The 18294-nt window shown below is 36.9% G+C and overlaps 1 protein-coding gene across 1 annotated transcript; it reads left to right on the plus strand.

Moving 5' to 3' along the window:
* Positions 1 to 6654: 6654 nt before the first annotated feature.
* LOC104083329 (dnaJ homolog subfamily C member 15-like) lies at positions 6655 to 15910 on the plus strand (the record flags this gene model as incomplete). Its single annotated transcript, XM_009586775.1, has 3 exons — positions 6655 to 6700; positions 8618 to 8691; positions 15834 to 15910. Coding segments are annotated over exons 1-3 (194 nt in total), but the record flags the coding sequence as incomplete, so codon positions are not given.
* Positions 15911 to 18294: the final 2384 nt, after the last annotated feature.

Below are 18294 nucleotides of genomic sequence, written 5' to 3' on the forward strand. Positions count from 1 at the left end.
GGGCGGTGGTGCCCGGGGTGAGAAGGCGTGTGACCCCTCGCCTCAGGCCGTGCGTGGCCCTGGTGCCGCGGGTGGAGCTGCAGCGTGGGCAGCAGGGAGGGCGGGAGCGCAAAGCCGTGTGCGGCTCCGGGTTCACAGGCGTGGGCAGGCAAGGCCTAAAATTTCCTTCCCCTGCCGTGAAGAGAAGGTACCCGTGAGGCCTTCACATAGTGTGTGAGTTTTATTACCGCAGGCTCGAGCGTTGCTGGTTTTGTAGAGCTCTGGTTCAGAAGGGCAATTCTCACCCGACAGTTCGGCGAGGTGTGGGAGAGGCTGGATGGGCCTCGAAGCCGAGGCAAAATGCCTCCAAAGTCTCCTACGCCGTACCGTGCTCTAGTGGGAAGGGTGCTGTAACTGTATCCCACTCCTTCGTTCTGGTCACTTCGACTAGTTCATGGGACAGTGAGTTCTCTTTAGAAGAAAAGTTAGGAAAAATACATGGATCACTGATGAAAGCACTGGATGGTGAAGGTTTCACTGTTTTAAAATGGCTTTAAATAAGTATTTACCATACTTCATTGTGTGCATGCTGTTGCCTTTACAACATTTCTTTTTCTCTTTTAAAAAAAATACAGTTTTTAAAATCATAGTTTTCTAAGTTACTTATTCATTGTTACTACTGTCTAGGACTTTTTTTTTCCCCCCAGGAGAGACTTTCTGTGTATTTAACAGCAAGCTGTGTAATCTTAAGCAGTTTACTCTGAAACTCATTATTCTACATCCACGTACTCTCCCTGTGGAATGCTAGCAGGGAAATTCCTAGTGAATTTTGTGGATTCTTTGGGTCTTCCTACCTGCCTGGGATAAAAATTGCATGTGGGGTTAGTATGACTTGCTTGGTTGATGTGAGTTGTTTTGTCAGGTTCTTACTAAGGTCCAGAGACTGTGGTTGGATTTTAAAGGACTAGGTTCTGGATTACTGCAATTTTCTATCGAAATTTATTCTTTAGCCAGGCCTTTCAGCAGAGAATACAGTATTTTTCAGGCACATATAGATTGTAGCATATGGTTGGCAGTAGAAGCTGTTTCAGAGTTTCTCCAGATGGTGTTATGTAGATAGTTAGCGGTGTAGACAGTGGAAAAAGGGACAGTCCCCATGCTTACTGGATTCCCAGCTAAGGAATTCAGAAGGAGGTCAAGTTGCACATAACCGAATTCTAAAGTTTTGCCAGAGAGAAATAGCAAGATCAGCTGTAGTGCTGTGCATCTGTTCCTCTGATGTCATACAGGGTTAACGAGGCCTTCTTGCCACAATGGAAGGAAAGAGTAGTAGGAGAAGCAAAGTCTAACAGCAGCATCCATCTCTCAGGGCTGAAAGAGCTCTGTTCGCTATCCTACCTTGAATCTTGGTTGTGAGATGTCCTGGATGTTAGCTGTAGTCACTTGATCGTGGTCACTTTTACTCTTGTAGTTGTTTTAGAAATGCATTTGGAGTTTGAAGCAACAGAAGAACAACAGCAGAAGCATAAACAGTCTGTTCACAAAGATACCTCCAAGAGGCCTTTGTTAATTCATACATACTCAAGAAGATTGATTTGATTGCCATATCGTAATGCTTCTATTAGTGAATCTGTTGCTCAGGTACCATTTCCTGTGAAAAACTGTCAGAAACTTTAGTTTTATATACAAACCAAAAAAGTTACTGTAAAAGAAATGATACAAATTGACATGAGAACAGCATCTAGCTGAAATTACTTTTAATTCCCTTTCGGAAAATAAATTAAATTTCATAGGAAGGTAAGACTGGAATTAGATTATGAAATCAAATCTGTTGCAGATAGTTTATAATATAATCCCACTTCAAAATGTATCTGGCTCCATATAGAGTTAATTAGGTGGTTTGCTCTGAAACAGTCTTCCAGTAAGCTGTAGTACCTACTCTTCTGAGGAATAGAAGCCTTATTCTAGCTTCCATATCAAACAATTATTTATTCAGGTCAAGTATTTTTATTTAAGGGAAAAAGTAGTTTCAGAAATATTTTTTTACATTTGGTTAATATACTTGTGTATCCTACTTCTTAGCGGCATACAGCACTTAAAAAAACAACAAACCGAACCTTCCTGAAACAAATTTTTTGGTTAAGCAAGCAATTGACACTTGTGTACTTATTTCAATGTAAGTATATACTTCCTATTTTACTGATCCGTGATTAAGCACGGACTAATAGCAAAATGCTATCCAACCCATTAGAACAAATGATTATTTTCTCTGTGCTTTTTATTCCATTACATTGTAGCTTTCTGAGGCAAAAGACAGTAGAGCTCTTGCTGTGTGTCTGAAGGCTAGTTGTGAGAAGAGCAAAATATTTTTCATTTGGCCAAGAAGGGTATTTTCACTGATTGTGTCAGAAGAACCAGTGTATAAAATACAAATCCTATGCAAGCAGGTATGTTTTAACATTTGTAAAGGTGGTTCTTGTAGCCTGTGGTCAGATAATAGGTCTAATAGCATTGTGCTGAAATTTTAAAATTATGCATTTGAAATTCTTTATATATATTTAAGTTTAACGTTTTTCTACTTCATAGAAGGAGAAGCTGCAATGCCAGAAATTACACAAGTCTTTTTTTTTTTTTGTAGTATGGCTAAGTTAGCACAGACTGTGGATTAGAAATTTGCAGAAAGAATATGTCATTCTTCCTTGTTTCTTCTGCAAAAAAATTAAGGCTACTGGAAAATAAATAAATAGATAAAATAAATATATAAATAAATAAATTGACTTTCAGTTATGACAGAATTGACCTTCCCTGTGTTGACGTATTAAAGGATTAGGCCATAGATCTCTGTAAGCTAACAGTATATGATGTATACCTCTAAACATACTGTATGTTAATTAATATGCTTTATCCTCTTTTGTTTGCCAAACACTTTGGTAAGTCAGGTCTTGCAGTTGCCTTTCTAAAGTATGTGTTTTCTTACACATGTTTCTGAAAAGAATTTTTTAAAAATCAGGTTTTGCAGATTTAGCAAAACGTTGTTTTATTGTTTTCTGTATCTAAGAGGGTTTGTTACTGAAAGCTGAACTAATAGTAAAATTAAAATATTGAGATCAGCAGAATAGCATAGGGTTGATGACTAACCTTTGGGAGCTGATTCATTGAATAAAGAAAGGGACAGATGTTACTTTTTAACCTTTTACTTCTTTATTTTTCCCTCTTGGATCTTAACAGAATGCTTTCATTTAAAATCTACAACTTAGAAGTTCCTTAGCGGCATTTTTTGGAGGTGGGGAAAAATCAATTCTGTCATAATTGAAAGTCAGTAAGTTTTGGGTTTTTTTTTTTTTTTTGCCAAAAGTGGTCGTGGTGGTAGTTGTATTAGCATGCCGTAAATGAACTGATCCCTTCCACAGTGATAGTGAGTTGCTTTCATTTAATATTGATATGAAAGGAGTGCATTTAATTAAAGCTTTGCACTTCAGACTCTACATTTCAAAGCACCAGACTAACCTTGACTTATTCTTCTAAATAATCAACTGAGTTAAGTGAGCATGGAAAAGGAAACTGAGTCAAGCTGGACTTAAAAGACTTTCTGGTTAGTACTTGAGAGAGGCTAAAGACAAACTATGCAATCTTTCTTGCATTGATTCAAATTCAGTTTTTATCACATGTGTATAGTTAGGATATATTCACACCATAATAAACATTCAAGGTGCTTTGGTGTGAATTCAAGGTGCTTTGGTGTGACAAGTCATCACTTCTTTGCTACTATGTGGCAAGTGGCTCTTCTCTAACCTGCTCATAATGCAAATAAGGTGAGTTACCGTAAACCAGTATTTCTCAGCTTTTCTGGTGGTTGTCCACATTTTGAAGTGAGGTACAATCTTTCACGCCTCTCTGGCTTGAGCTTTCCATCACTTTTACCTAGTTTTCTGGCTTGTCTTCATATTCCCGTTGATCCTGCATACTGCTTCTATTCTAGAGCTGCTGCCATGCTTTGTTTTTTACCTGCTGTTTTCCAGGCAGCACTAGCTTTCCACTAACTGCTAGTGCTCTCCACTGAGACTGAAATAATGCATCCCAGTGTGCATGGCTGACTCTATCAAAGGCCCTCAGGGGTCTCTACACTGTTCCCAGACCACTGTGCAAAAACACTTAAGCTATTTCTCCACTGAACTGACGGAGTCCAGGTATTATTTATTAGCCTGGTCTCTGTGCTTGGCCTTACCTGTGATGAGGTGTCTGCTGCTAATGCCTTGTTGCAACCTGCATACCTTGTTGTAAACTGCTGACTTAAACCACCTTTTTTGTGGCAAAGCAAGTATAACTTAACTTGGACAAGCGCAATACTAATTTTTTTTTTTTTCCGCCAGTGTGATCTATTTCACCCATTGTTGAGCTCTTAATTGACTATAACCACCTAGTAAAAGATTGTTGCTGTCACTCTGAACAAGTCAAGGAAAGTCTTGAATATAAATCCATGGTCACAAACCACAGATCGGAATAATACAGAATTTCTATAGGGTTATGACATTTTCAGAAATGTGGCTGTTTCTGGTTAGTGTCTAAACAGAGGAATTAGAGGAATTTTTTAGAAGGTTTGAATATTGAGAGCCTGGGAAAACCGATTTCTGAGAAGAAATGAAGAGAATTTTAGTTTCGTGAGGAGATGAACCGTATGCTTCGCTATTTTATATCTTCTATCATTTAAGGTAATGCACTTATATTTTTTCATGGCCTAAAGATGAGGGGAAATTTTGTGGAACTGAAAGGAACAACAGACATAAAACTACTAAATTATTTTTACATTCGGAAATGAATGCTAATATCGAGACTGAAGACTACACTGAAATGGAAGAGTTGGGTTACTAAAATGGGATAGACAGGCAGATTTTTAAGGCCAAAACTCCCCCAGTCTTAACTTCCAGAGCTCCACTTTCAGTATGTTTAGTGAGTCTCTTTTTTTTCTACTAGAAACCTCCAGGCAATTGCAGTATTATGTTGTGCACATAGCTAGAATAGCCCCATCCGGGTAGGTGGGAGGTAGGTACTTAGTTAAAATGCATAGGATCCAGAAGCTAGATACAGAGGAACACAGCTGCTTATAGATGAGCTCAGAGCAGGCTACCACTTTTTCTGAACTGAGCTCAATACTACAGGCAGCAAGCACAGCCACTTGCCTTCAGAGCTGAAGCCAGAGGAGCCACTGGGCATGATGGCAGTACCTACATCTTGTACAGCTGCCTGTTTGCTGGGAAAGTTGTCGACCTGTGTTCTAGCCCCTACTAAGCCAGCTCTAGAAGGCTTTAAAACCGGTATTTCCCATCTCTTCCCCTACTCTCTCTCTGTCTAGAAATGAGATTGGGTACAATCAAAGACAGAATTTTAGCTCCAGGAACCTCAGCAGCAAAGGCATCTGGGCTCTAAATCCAGTTATTGAGGCATTCACATTGAAATTTGGGCTTTAAGTCCTGCTGTCAGGCTTGTTGGTAGAAAATATATAAGCTAGTTTTTGGATAAATGCAGAAGTCAGTCATATATAGAAGAGGCGGTCTGGTGATGAAAGCATTTTCACTGTCGTTATGTTTTGAATTCAAGCTAAACAGGCCTAATCTGATTTCTCATGTTTCCTGGGGGAAAGTTCAAGGCATTATTGAACTATCATATGGTAATACAAATAGTGCCACAGATGACTTTATTTCATTTGTTTCAAAGATTACATGTAGGCTTTTCAGAAGCGGAGAGATGCCCCCAACACTTGCAATGCTCATTTCCCTTCTTGAATTCTGCAAACATGTGAGAAGTCAGTCCCTTCTTCAAGGTTTACTACATATCATTCAGCAGCTTCTTGTTCAACATGGAGATATTTCTTATTGTCCTTCCTGAGATGCCCGACTCTCTTCAAGCACTGTGTAGGAAAATACATACACCTAATCTGGGGGTTTTGAGTTAGTAAAAGGTAGGAGTTACTATTGTCTAAATCAGATGTTCAAGTCTTTTTTGTGGGTTTGGTTCCGAGAGCCCAGTTAGACTTAAAGCGAATTTTAGCTGATAATGAACACTGTCTGAAATTTGTCAAAAGTCTGTCTGTTTACAAATATTTGTACTGTAAGATAGAGTCCCGCCAGTGATTGACACTAAGTAATGAAAAGAGGTTACTGGGCTTCATGTCTTTGTTGGGGCTTCCATGAGTCAAAGTGTCAAAGATGGAAGATACTAATGTACATTTGTAGCCGTAGTGTTTAAGTTAATATTCCAATACCATTTTCAAGCAATGTCATGATGTGATTCTCAGTGAAGGGCTTTGCAAAACAATTTTTTTTTTTAGCTCTTCATGTTTTTGTAATAAACTGATACTTTCTGTTATGTACTGTGTTGAACTAGTCTGCACAAATAATTTCAAGTAATCCTGAATAATTGTCTGCCTTGCGTTTTTGTCTGCTTTGTCAGTGTTTGTTCCAAGTTAAACCTGATGCGTTGGCATGGGTTAATGGGACTGAACTATAAAATCTAATGTAGCCTGTGGAATACAGAACTTACTTTTATCTTTCTTGTAAATTACATATGAAATGTCCACATCGGGCATCAGAAATACTCGCTGTTAAAGTAAAAGGTACATATATTTCAAATTAGAATTTGCATGTTATTCTGATTCCTGTTTTTCTACTTTAGGCCAGAACTATGATAGCAGTTGGACTTGGTGTTGCAACTGTTGCATTTGCAGGTAAGCTAAATTGCCAGCTGAGTGGAACTGGCACTTCTGAGCTGCTGTTTCCAGAAGGGTTAATGAAGTTTTTATGAATATAAATAATGGAAAGTGGAAAGGTCGCTTGAGGGTACTATGGAGAATTGTGTCCAGTTACAGATCCTGTCCCTTCTACATCCTTGACATATTTTCCAAAATTCTTTTTGAAAAGTCACAGCTGGAGAAACTAATTTTACAGGCAGCAGCTAAAAGGTTCCATCTGCTTTTTGTCTGCAAAATGTAATGTGAAAAGTTTACTTTGTTTATTTAATAACATATTGCAAGGTGGACACTCTTTTGTATGGAAGAGTGCAACAGGATCTTGTGACGTGAAGGTGATGCTCGACAAATTCAAATAGAGAAAAATAGAAGGTTTTAATGACTACAGTGATTTATCGTACTAAACTGTTCCCGTAGTACATTGTTTGTTACCTGAACTCTTTGCATCTGGACTGTATGTTCTTCTGAAAAATAGGTTTTAGTCTGAACACAGGACATGGGCTTAACATGATTTATACTCTGGATTACTCAGACTAGATAACTGTGGTCTATTCTGGTTTTGAAATACACAAATTGATTTCCATTATTTTTGGCATATAAAAGCAACCACGGTCAGCTATGTGCAAATGCATACACTGAGAATAGATGCAATAGATGCAAGTTGTACCAAACTTCAGCAGGTGTTTGCTGGGTACAGCTGTGTTGTTTCTTTGATTAGGGGCAGGAAAGACAAGATCTTTGGTGATGTACACCCATTAAGCAGTTGGTTTATCTATGTGTTTGTATAGAAGCAGAAGAGGAATGCTCTTAGAATTTCTTCTGCTGGTTGAGCTGAAGAATTAATGGCAGCTAGCAAAGAAGTGGTAACAAAAAGAAGAAGGAGAGGTAATATATTAGTACATCACAGCATTTCAACAGTAATACTCTTAACAGTGGTTTTAACTTCTGTGTTAACATAGGCACAGGCTTAGATGACTAAGCCTATGGGCACATTGCATATTTTAAGAATGAAAGCAAGATGCTATTTGAATGAAGTAGAGCCACATTTTATAAAAAGTTTTTCCATTGCATATAGTAGTAAGTTACATTGCTAATGAATCAAAACAGTAATTGGGGAGAGGAGATTTACAGGGAAAATCTTCCAGTAACATGGCACAAATCTTGATTCTGAAGTTGATAGACCTGCTTTGTACTTCTGAGAATGCGGTCTAATAGAGTTCCCTCTAGCCTTTCCTAGCTATAGATGTTCACTGCTGGTGGGGAGTTGAATGGCTCTGAATCCCAGAAGATCCTCTCTTTGTAACAAAATAAAAAATACAGTACTTACAAAATGTGTGATTAAGCATACAACATCACAGCAAGAAACAGGTAGTACATAGATGTCTTTTTTCGAAGACGTAACCTTTGAACAGTATTTAATAAATAATGTATATCCAAAGCTAATGTTTCATATTGCCCTTTTTCTTAAAGTTCACAAGGCAGATATCTTCATTTATCATATTGAAACACATTTAAATCTCTTTATTTTGTGAGCAAACACAATGGCTCTTTGCAGTCCGTGACTAGGTTTTTAGATGAAGTATACTAAACCTCTTCCCCTCCCTCCCCCAATAGTACGAAGATTGAAAAATGTAAACCGTAGCAAGTTTACCATGGGACTTTGGCTGGGCAGTATGCAGAAACGGCTGTTGAGGGAACATCTTGAAAAGCAGTAAAGTGCAATGGTGCAGTACAGTAAATAAATGAGAAAAAAAGATTAACAAAGAAGGATTTTTTTTTTTAAACCAAAATTCTTTCTGCTGTAAGCTAATGAACATAAGTTGGAGACTTTTTTTTTTTTTTTTTTCCTTTTAGTGAATGTTGGTTATAATTTCATTTAACTTCAATCTTTTTCAGGTCGTTATGCTTTCCACCTTTGGAAACCATTGGAGCAGGCAATTACAGAGACAGCAAAGAGGATTTCAACTTCTGTAAGTTTAGAGGTTACTTTACTAATTTATGGTTTTATATTTCAAGTATTCAGGAAGGAGACATTTTATGTTAAATATGGTAAGTGCTGTATAGATTTTTGATTTCCCTCCCCCCAGAATAGGGGTGTTTCTTACTGTGTATGTTCTGGCATATTATCTGGTATATTTTAAATCTCTGTGGATGAAGCTATATCAAAAGATGTTGTGAGTTTGATAAACAGTTCCGATTTTCCTGATGATGTTTCATGTTTCAGAACTCTTCGCTAGTAAGTGTATGATAAATTGTTGAAGTGGGCTGTGAGAAAACAGCTAATTCCTAGAGATTACAAAGTAATGACATGCAGTTTCAGTTCAAGAAGGTAAAAATGAAATAATTTAGTCATTTTTCTTTCAGATACAATGTTAAAAATCAAGAAGACAAATTGATGAACTTCTAGAAAAGGTTGCCATAGAGATGGGGGAGCTTGTCTTCTTCTTCATATATAAGTTGCTTTTTTTTATCTTCCCTAGCTAATTTGAGCTTTTAACCAAATTTTTGTTCTTTGTTTTGCACTACGTATTTAAAAATATAATAATGAGGTAAAAAATCAAGAGTCAGTGTTGTGAGAAGAGCATACGCAGGGAATATTCAACAGCATTTACTTTTTGCTTCAGTGGCTATACTGTCCTCTGGTAAATAAATAAATATGTTCCATTCCTGTTTGATTAAAGTAATTCCCAATGAGGTAGATGTCTGCTTGTGGCAGTGTATTCTTTCAGAGTTCATAGTCTGTGAACACTTATCCACAGTGGAAGGAGTACAATTCTCCTCTTGATGCTGATGGGTGAGGGTGTTGAGGGAGTAGTTGTTGCAGATTATAATTTCCTGAAAAATATATTAAAGGTAGTTTTTTTTTTTAAAAAGCGATCATTAGCATTGTACCTATTAGTGTGAGGCCGGTTGCAACACAGAGCCTGTCTACAGCTGGGGTCCAAATTAATTTGCTATCTGTACTTCATCTTCATGTGCTGAACATGCAACGTTGATCAATGCAAGCTTCCTGGGGAGGGAAAAACTCGAAACGTGGGCTGTCCTCTTGGGGCTAGTCCACACTTAACTGCAATGCGTATCAGCCAGAAATGGTGCTCCTGTCCCTCTATTGCATTGCTGTTGTGAGACCAACACCAATTTTTTTTTTTTTGTTTCCTTTTCAAAGTAATTTTTTGAGAGATTCCCCAGTTGCCTGGAGAATCAGGCATAAGATACTTTAGGTACTGCGAATTAAATTGCTTTCACATGATTTGGATGCAGTCTGACTTGCAGGCTTGCTAGAAGCAGCTAGCCGTAAGGACATGTGGCTTCAGAGTAGGGAGTGCTTCAATCTTCACCCTTCCTCCCCAGCAGTTTTACTCCAGCATTTCTTCTTCTATCCATTTGTAGATGCAGGCTAGAGAATCTAAATTCAGACATGTTCACATAAGAAAGCAGGCAGTGACTCTTTTCAACACATTGAAATATGACATGCCACTGCACAGAGAGGTGTCTGTTCCTAGGAGACTGTAGCCCTCAATACTGATAAAATGGCTGAGCCAAGCTCACTACAGGCCTATCTCATTTTTACCACAGTGACTTTCAGTGTCCCACAGAATTCATGAACAACCATAAAGAGCAGCCCAGGAGCTTCTGCATTCTCAGTGTTCCTAGTCCCTGGAGCTGCATCCTCTGTCTGCCTTCACATCCTGCCTTATAGCCCAGAATTGTATGTTGATTTCCAGTAGATTATTTCTATTCTGCTATTCTATTTCTGAACTTGAAAATACAAGTTTTTAGTGTAAGACGAGATCTGCTGATTGCAGTAAAAACTCTCTTTTCCTATTTGCCATTAAGTGTATGTATTTGTCAGCTTTACATTTGTGAGGGTAGTGATAATATTTTTCTTCTACAATCGTAGTCCAGGTTTAAGACCCTCGTATAATTGTTTGCCAAGATTATTTATTCTTTACTACTCTACTTTCTTGGATTGTATTTTTTCCCAAGTTTTTTTTCTTCTCCCCTTAACAATTGATTATTTCCTATTTATAATTTTTCTTTAAAACAATAGAGAAAACATTAGGTACAAAGAGCCTATGTAAGTGCTTATTGTCCAGACTTCTTATTTTAGTGGTTTTACATGATTTTGTTTGGGGAATTTGAAGCTGCTGAGTATAATCTGTGGATTAGCACTTTCGTCACATTTCTTTACAGCATATTGCCCTCTAAACTATACTGACGAAGGAAATCAACCAGTTAGTACTTCTACCTATGCTTACTGGAAAAAGCATCTCATGTGACATTTAGTGTCTAGGCTTAGTGTTACTTTGCTGGTTTCCTGTGGTGTTTGGAAGTGCCTAACTTGGTCACTATGATTTTTCATTGGTTACTCTAGCTTTCTAGAATCAAACCCTGTCCCTCATCACCTCCTTTTTTTGAGAGACTGTGAAGCAGCTGCCTATTTAAAAGCTAGCTTGATCTCTCTGTAAGCCCCCGCTCTTTCTTTCCCCATTTGCAATTCTCCTTCCCCTATTTGCAATTCTCCTCTCCCCTCTGTTTGCAATAGAAATCACAATTCATGTTGGTTACAGTCACACAAGGTAATCCATATGCTGTTTATTCTTTCTTCCTGCTCACTAATAAATGACATGGGTAGGTCAAGTTGAGCAATTATGAAGCTATCATTTAGAATGCCTGCTTGCTGTTTCTTGAGTATTTGACACTTTCTATTTTCTATTGGGACAAGAGGAAACGGCCTCAAGTTGCGCCAGGGGAGGGTTAGATTGGATATTAGGAAAAATTTCTTCACCGAAAGGGCTGTCAAGCATTGGAACAGGCTGCCCAGGGAAGTGGTTGAGTCACCATCCCTGGAGGTATTTAAAAGACATGTAGATGTGGTGCGTAGGGACATGGTTTAGTGGTGGACTTGGCAGTGCTAGGTTAACAGTTGGACTCGATCTTAAAGGTCTTTTCCAACTTAAATGATTCTATTTAATTACCTAAATAAATAACATGTACAGTCAACAACTGCATTCATCTTTTAGTCAAAAATAGTAAGTAAAGGCAAGTAAAAGTGTTATGTTTTATTCTGAATTTCTGCCTCTCATTTAACTTTAACTTATGTCAGTTACACTTCATATTTAAGAATATATATTTAAATGCTACTGTCATTTAGTCCTGAAGTTTTCTACCATCTTTTTTTCAGTGGAGAAAGACATAGGAAGAAACATTGTCATTTCCCCTCTATGACAAGCCATAATGCTCATTTCCAGAGAGACACTTTTTTAGTTTAAGCCTAGTTTTGTTACTGGTGTCACAAATGCCAGTGACACTGTTTTGTTTCTGTGTCTACTGACAAGAGTCTGTTGCCTAGTAGAAGGTGCATAGCACTAAGTAGTCATTTGGCTTTTCTTCCTCAGACAGAACCTTAATGCTGTTAATTATAATGTTAATATTTCCTTAAAATGTGAAATAAAAAAAAGTATTTCAATAGCCTTCATTACCTTTTTTTGTTGAATCAATGATATTGAAGGTTGAAAGTTAGTTAGACGATATTGAAGGTAGAAACAGCAATTCTAGGCAAAATGAACTGTTAAAATACTAAAATCCCACAATCCTGGAAATTCTGTGTTCCAGAAGAAAAGGGTGTCTTCCATAGCACTTCATTAGAGATTTTTGCACTGTGTTTCCCTTATTGGATCTGATTCTGCTCAGACTCACAGAGTTCCGAATTGAGAGGTAAGGGTAGCAACCATCTCTCTTGTCCTTCGTTGAAAATAAAGTTTCCAGAGAAGAATGCAATTTGCGGTCCATTTTATAAATGTTTTTCTAACTGAAGTTAAGGAAGTTAAAGTTGATCTTAGCAAATTGTAGGTTATATTATAACACAACTTCTAAATAGTTTGTTATTGTAGTTTGTTTGTGTTTTGTGGTTTTTTTTTTTCCTTCCAGTGTTTGCTACCTTTTCAATGGAGGACTGTATTGGTGGTGGAACAACACATAGAGTTTTCAGAAAAATTCACTACTTCAAGTAATATGATGGACGGTCTCAGTTATGGAGTTTTGAATCTCTTACCTAGCATGGAAACAGTGATTATGCTTTCCCTGTGCTATGCCAGGAAAAGTATCTTGAAGATGTCATGGTCCAAATGGAGTGGATTTTCTTAGCTGACTGCTTTTGTGAAAATTTGCAAGAGTGAATAGACATTTGCAGAGCAAGTCCAGTCATTTTCTGTTCCCCCCGCCCCAAGCCTATTAATAGCATTTGTTCAGGAAGCAGAATTTGGTTACATAAGTTGCTAAACAGTAACAACATGCAAGGAAATTAAGTAAATTAAACGATAGCCCCTCCCCTTACCCCAAATAGTACGAAGAAACAGAGAGCTCATTTCAATGATTTTTCCAGTACAGAATTTGTTTGCAATAGCCAGGGTTAATAAATAGTCAAGTGTCTAGAACTGCCCGCTCATCAAGGAGTTCTCATAACAGAAAAATATCTTGAGTATTGTTTCATTTCATTGCAGCCATTACTTAGAATTTACAACTAGGAAAAAAAAATTGCTTTAACTTGAATAGCATGCAAAAGTTGTTTCATTAGGGAACTAGAAATTTGCCAACATGTTTCCTAAAATGAAGACTCAATGTTTCTTCCCCTTATTCTAACCATTGGGAAAAATAGCTTTTATGTCTAATTTCCTTTTGCTTTAAATTCTGTTTAGGATCAAGATCTTAATTTAGGAACTGATTATTCTTGCTACGTGCTTCACTTCTGAGAAGAAGATGTTTTTTCCTGATGACCAATTTAACAAACTGTTTTTGCTTATGTGCCACAGAATTTCTTTTTTCAGCCCTCTTGGAAGTGAACCGAATCAAGGCTTCCCAAGGTTAGAACAGTGTCAGGAAAGCAGGCTTTAAAACCATGAAAAAGTATTTCTGAATTTAAGCCTATAGCCATCCATCCCTATTCTTGTATTTCAAATAGTATTTTAGATTAAATCTACCAAGAACAGAGACAAGCTGTGTTAGAGATAATTCAAATATTGCTCTTGTCTACATGAATAGTGAACCAGTGTCCTCCTGTGTTAGAGTTGAAGAACAGAGAAAAATTAACCTCCTCAGAAATCCATTGGCACCTAAGCTGCTTTGGGAGAAGTTCTGGAAAATCTTTCAGAGGATATTAAAGTGTGCTTTTCTCTCCTGGCTGTAGTAATTGTTTGGCATCGTCGCGAATTTCTGTGCAGTTCTACCTCCTCAAGGGTGTTATCTGGTGGCCATTAAATCGTTAGCATCGTTTCCTCTCGGAGGACTGGAGAAGCCCTGTGTGTTCCCTTAGTGTTACATACTCTAACCTGTAATGTTGGTGTGCACTATTACAGACCTGTTTTGTGTTACCCTGTAGCTATAGCAGCAGTTCCTCAACAGATGTTTCTTGTAGGCATGGCATGTCCACAGTTGCTTCAGTTTTAATACCTGTAGTGTTACGGTAGTGGTTATTTGGTGTATGGTTTGAAGTGGGAAGAAGGAAAATAAAATTAGTTTCAGATCATAGCGGCACACCAAAAAATCTTTTCTGTGGCTGTGTGTGACTTCATGGTAGCAATAGGTGAAGCATTTCTGAACACTTTTGGGTGAATGTCGCTCCTAGGCTTAATTAAAGGCTTTGCTTAGATATCATAGACAGAGGCCTTTAAATGCTTTAATGCTTTCAAAATTACATAAGAGAGAGTTTGTGTAAACGTAAGGCAAAATTCTCACTGAATATAAATGGGTATATTTAGTGAGAAAAGTGTTTTATTAAGGGCCAGGCACATTTTTACTTGGGGGTAAAAGGAACACTTAAAAATAATCTCAGCTCTCAGGCCAGACTTCCCTTTGATAGCAACAAAAGAAGCTTATTTTTCCCCAGTTGATACGTTTTGCATTGAGGAAAAACTTCCGTCTTGTTGAGTGATTTCCGTATGCCAGTTCCCAAAGGCAGGCTGTCTTGGAGCTACATCTGCTACCTCTGGGACTTGAGCAGCTTAGAATATTATTTGTGTAGGAATGGGCTAGTCCCTAATTCTTCTTATAGAAACATTTACATTGAGAAAATCACTGCTAACCATCAGTGGTGGTTCAGTAACTCTTCTTTTTTTTTTTTTTTTTTTTTTTTTAATTTAAAATGTATTTATGGTTGACAAATATACTTTCAACCCATTCCCTATGACAATTAATTGTTGTAATGATTTACTCTTATCTCCATCTCCTTCTTTTTGATGTTCTTTTCCCACTCGTGTTTTTTCTCTCCTTCTTAAAACAGTGACTAAAGTCTCACATGCCAGTGAGTTTAAAAAAACTAACCCCAGATCCCGTATCTAATAGTCATCAGTCATCAGTGTCTAGGGAAGGATATAAAGGCAAAATAGGTTAGGATTTCCCCACTCTGCTACTTTCCAATGTTCTCCAGCTCAGAGATTTCCTGAAATAGGGGTTGTGGCTTAATGCTAAGCCTTTTTTTTGTTTCTTTTTGTTTATTTTTCAGGGTTCCTTCAAAGGACTCTTGATTTTTTTTTTTTTTTTTTTTTGAAGTAACATTCCTTCATGTGAAAAACTTTATTGACTCTTCATCAGCATATTATATTTATCTGTTCTAATCCTTTCATTGTTGTTTTTGCCTACTTTCTTTGTAGAAATATCTGGACTTCAGAGTGATAGTCCATAATTCCTTGGATGCCAAAGTATTGTGACTTTCACCGTTTTCCATTGCAGTGGTACCAAAGCTGTTCTAAACAAGTTCTTCCCCCTTTCCCTCCCCTGCCCTCCCCAACACACACACTGTACCACTCTATGCTATGTACTTTGATTCTGGACTCTTTTGCCTGAAGGCAGGATTTTAATGGTTGTGGCTATTAATATCTCTTATTAGCAGTAGAAGATTATAAAAACACAGATAGTTACTTTTAAGGGGGTTTTTTGTATGTGTTAACACTCAGGAGAAGTCCTTTCATATTATCTGGTTTGTAGTAATTCCATGCCTTCGAAATAAATTATAGATGAATATAATGCTCTGAATGAGGTCATATAAATACAATTTAGGTCCTGACACCTTGTACATGAAACTAATTATTGCTTGTTTTCCCTTTCTTCTTTTTAGAGTCTTTCATCGTACTATAAAGGAGGATTTGAACAGAAAATGAGTAGGCGAGAAGCTAGTCTTATTTTAGGTGTAAGGTAGGTGTGTTGCATTAATATGTTTTTGTTTGGTAAGTATTGAATGAAGAAAATGCATGTTGCGAGACTGTGGAATACTCTTGCCAAAACCATAACTTTTTTTTAAAAGACTGCTAATGGCTTATAAACCATTCTAATATTCTTAGCTTAAGCTAAAAAGCAAACAATAAAATGCTAATAAAACATGCGACTTGTGTTTGGCTTGAAGGCCTGGTAACGTATTGCAGTGGAGAACTGATGCTGTAGAAATAATCAGAATAGCACATACTGTGCTAATTAGTATGATCACATGGCCTGGTCTCCAAAAAACCCCTTGAGATAAGTAATATTGTAGATTATATTAATAAATGAGGAAAACAAATCAATTCTGCTTGGTTTTTTAATAAATCAGTAATACTATTTTTTTTTTCTCCACTGTGATTTGTTTGGGTTTAAAAAGTTGCGGCATATTCCAAACAAAAATGCTTGGAGAGGCTTGTCATTTAGAGTAAGTATGGGAAATAATTTCCAGGCTGAGTATTCAATGGACTTTTCAGTGGATTTTTTCAAAAACATTTGGACGGCCAATGGTAGCACACACCTTAGTGTTTTCTGTAAAGCAGGCGGTGAGTTTGAGGGCTTTCCAGATGAGAGGAGCAGATCTGACCTTAGGTAGTAGATTTCTTATTTATGGTTTAGATCAGTTCTGAATTTTAAGGTGAAAAAAAAATAAGGAGGATCATTTTAATTATCCCCAGAAGAAATTATTTCAGATGGTGAAAACTGGGACTTAAAATCCTGTTCAGTGTGCTATTTGTGTTTACTTCAACATAATGGATATTATGCAGATTTAGCATACAGTATTACATTTTAACTTTATAAGGGCAAATTCAGTGATATTCCAGAGTAGCACATGGCAGCTCAGTTAAAGTGTGTTTACAGTGGCAATGCCTAGCCTGAACACTGCTCATGTACATGGATGAAGTTTCATCACATCTGAAATCAGTCCCCTTTAATTTTTAATTTTAATAGCTTGAGTTTGCACTGGGAACAGTGACACTGCTTGTTGTGGTTGGACTGAGTCTTGCAAATACCAAGACTTAATCAGATTTGAGGAAAGTTCTTAGTGTTTAAAGGATTGAGCCTTTAGTTGTCTAGAAGCATGGCTAACATCTTTATAGGAAATTTTCACATTGTTTAAACACACTTTTCTAGACCAGTTTTAACTTACTGCTTACTGTATTTTTTATATATATATAAAAATGCCACCAAAAAAAAAAGCAAGTTTTAAAGTGTTACGGAAAATGCCAGGGTATGCACAAATGCACAAACTAGATCTGTCTGGGCCCTGATCTTATTATTGTAACACTTGTCCTCTGTGTCGTCACTTCCAAGTTATATTAAATTTTGAGGCAAAGACTTTCATCATAATTTCAAGTGCTGAGTATGCATGAGCAGTGTAAATAATAAATACAAGCCATGATAAAGGTGAGCATTTAATAGTAGCTTTTAAATGTCAAATATATTGGTCCATTACACATTCCAAATGTTATTCTCTAATAACATGTTGTAGGATTGCGGGGGTTTTGGTAGAAATATGCGTGTGCATTATTTATATTTAAACTATGTAAAAGGTATCCAAAGCTACAAAGTACTCTATTGGAAATATTGACTAATTTTAAGTTTTAGTGTTCTTGCATTAGTTGTTATGAAGCAGCACTGATTACTGAAATTCAGTATAAACATAGCATTAATATTAACAACTATGTACTCTGTAGAAGGAACTGCTAATGGGAGAGATGGGGGAGTGTCTGAGATGACATGGGAGGTGAAAATGTTAGGAGTGTTTTCCAAAATTAGACAAAATAGCCACTAGCAAAATATAGCTGTCCTAAGTATAATGGTTTACAACTGTCAGATCCCTAACGCTGAACTTCTGAAGTTAGAAAATATGTCTGAAAATCATAAATTTAAAATTCTAGATAAAAATGAATAAAATTTTCTGTATTGTACCATTTCCTCTATGAAACAAGATGCATACTTTTTCCATAGGAAATATTTAATTATTTGTTAATGTACAAAATACATATATGCATTAGTTAAAAATGTTTAAATCGTTATTCTTAAAACATAAATGATATAACAAAAAAAATTAGGCTATTACATTAAAAAAACATATAGTACATACAAATGTATGTACATACGCAAACGTACATGTAAACACAAACTTATTTAAGGTTTAATCATCGTGGGTTTGGGTTTAGTTTTTTTTCTTTTTAATTTATTTTATTTTTAAACACAGCTTACTGCACAGGTATATCATATGATCATAAGACCATTCAAGTTGGGAGGGACCTCAAGAGGTGTCTAGTCGTACCTGCTGCTCAAAGCAGGACCACCAGTAG

This window comes from Fulmarus glacialis, unplaced genomic scaffold (assembly GCF_000690835.1).
Source record: "Fulmarus glacialis isolate BGI_N327 unplaced genomic scaffold, ASM69083v1 scaffold42861, whole genome shotgun sequence".
Taxonomy (NCBI): domain Eukaryota; kingdom Metazoa; phylum Chordata; class Aves; order Procellariiformes; family Procellariidae; genus Fulmarus; species Fulmarus glacialis.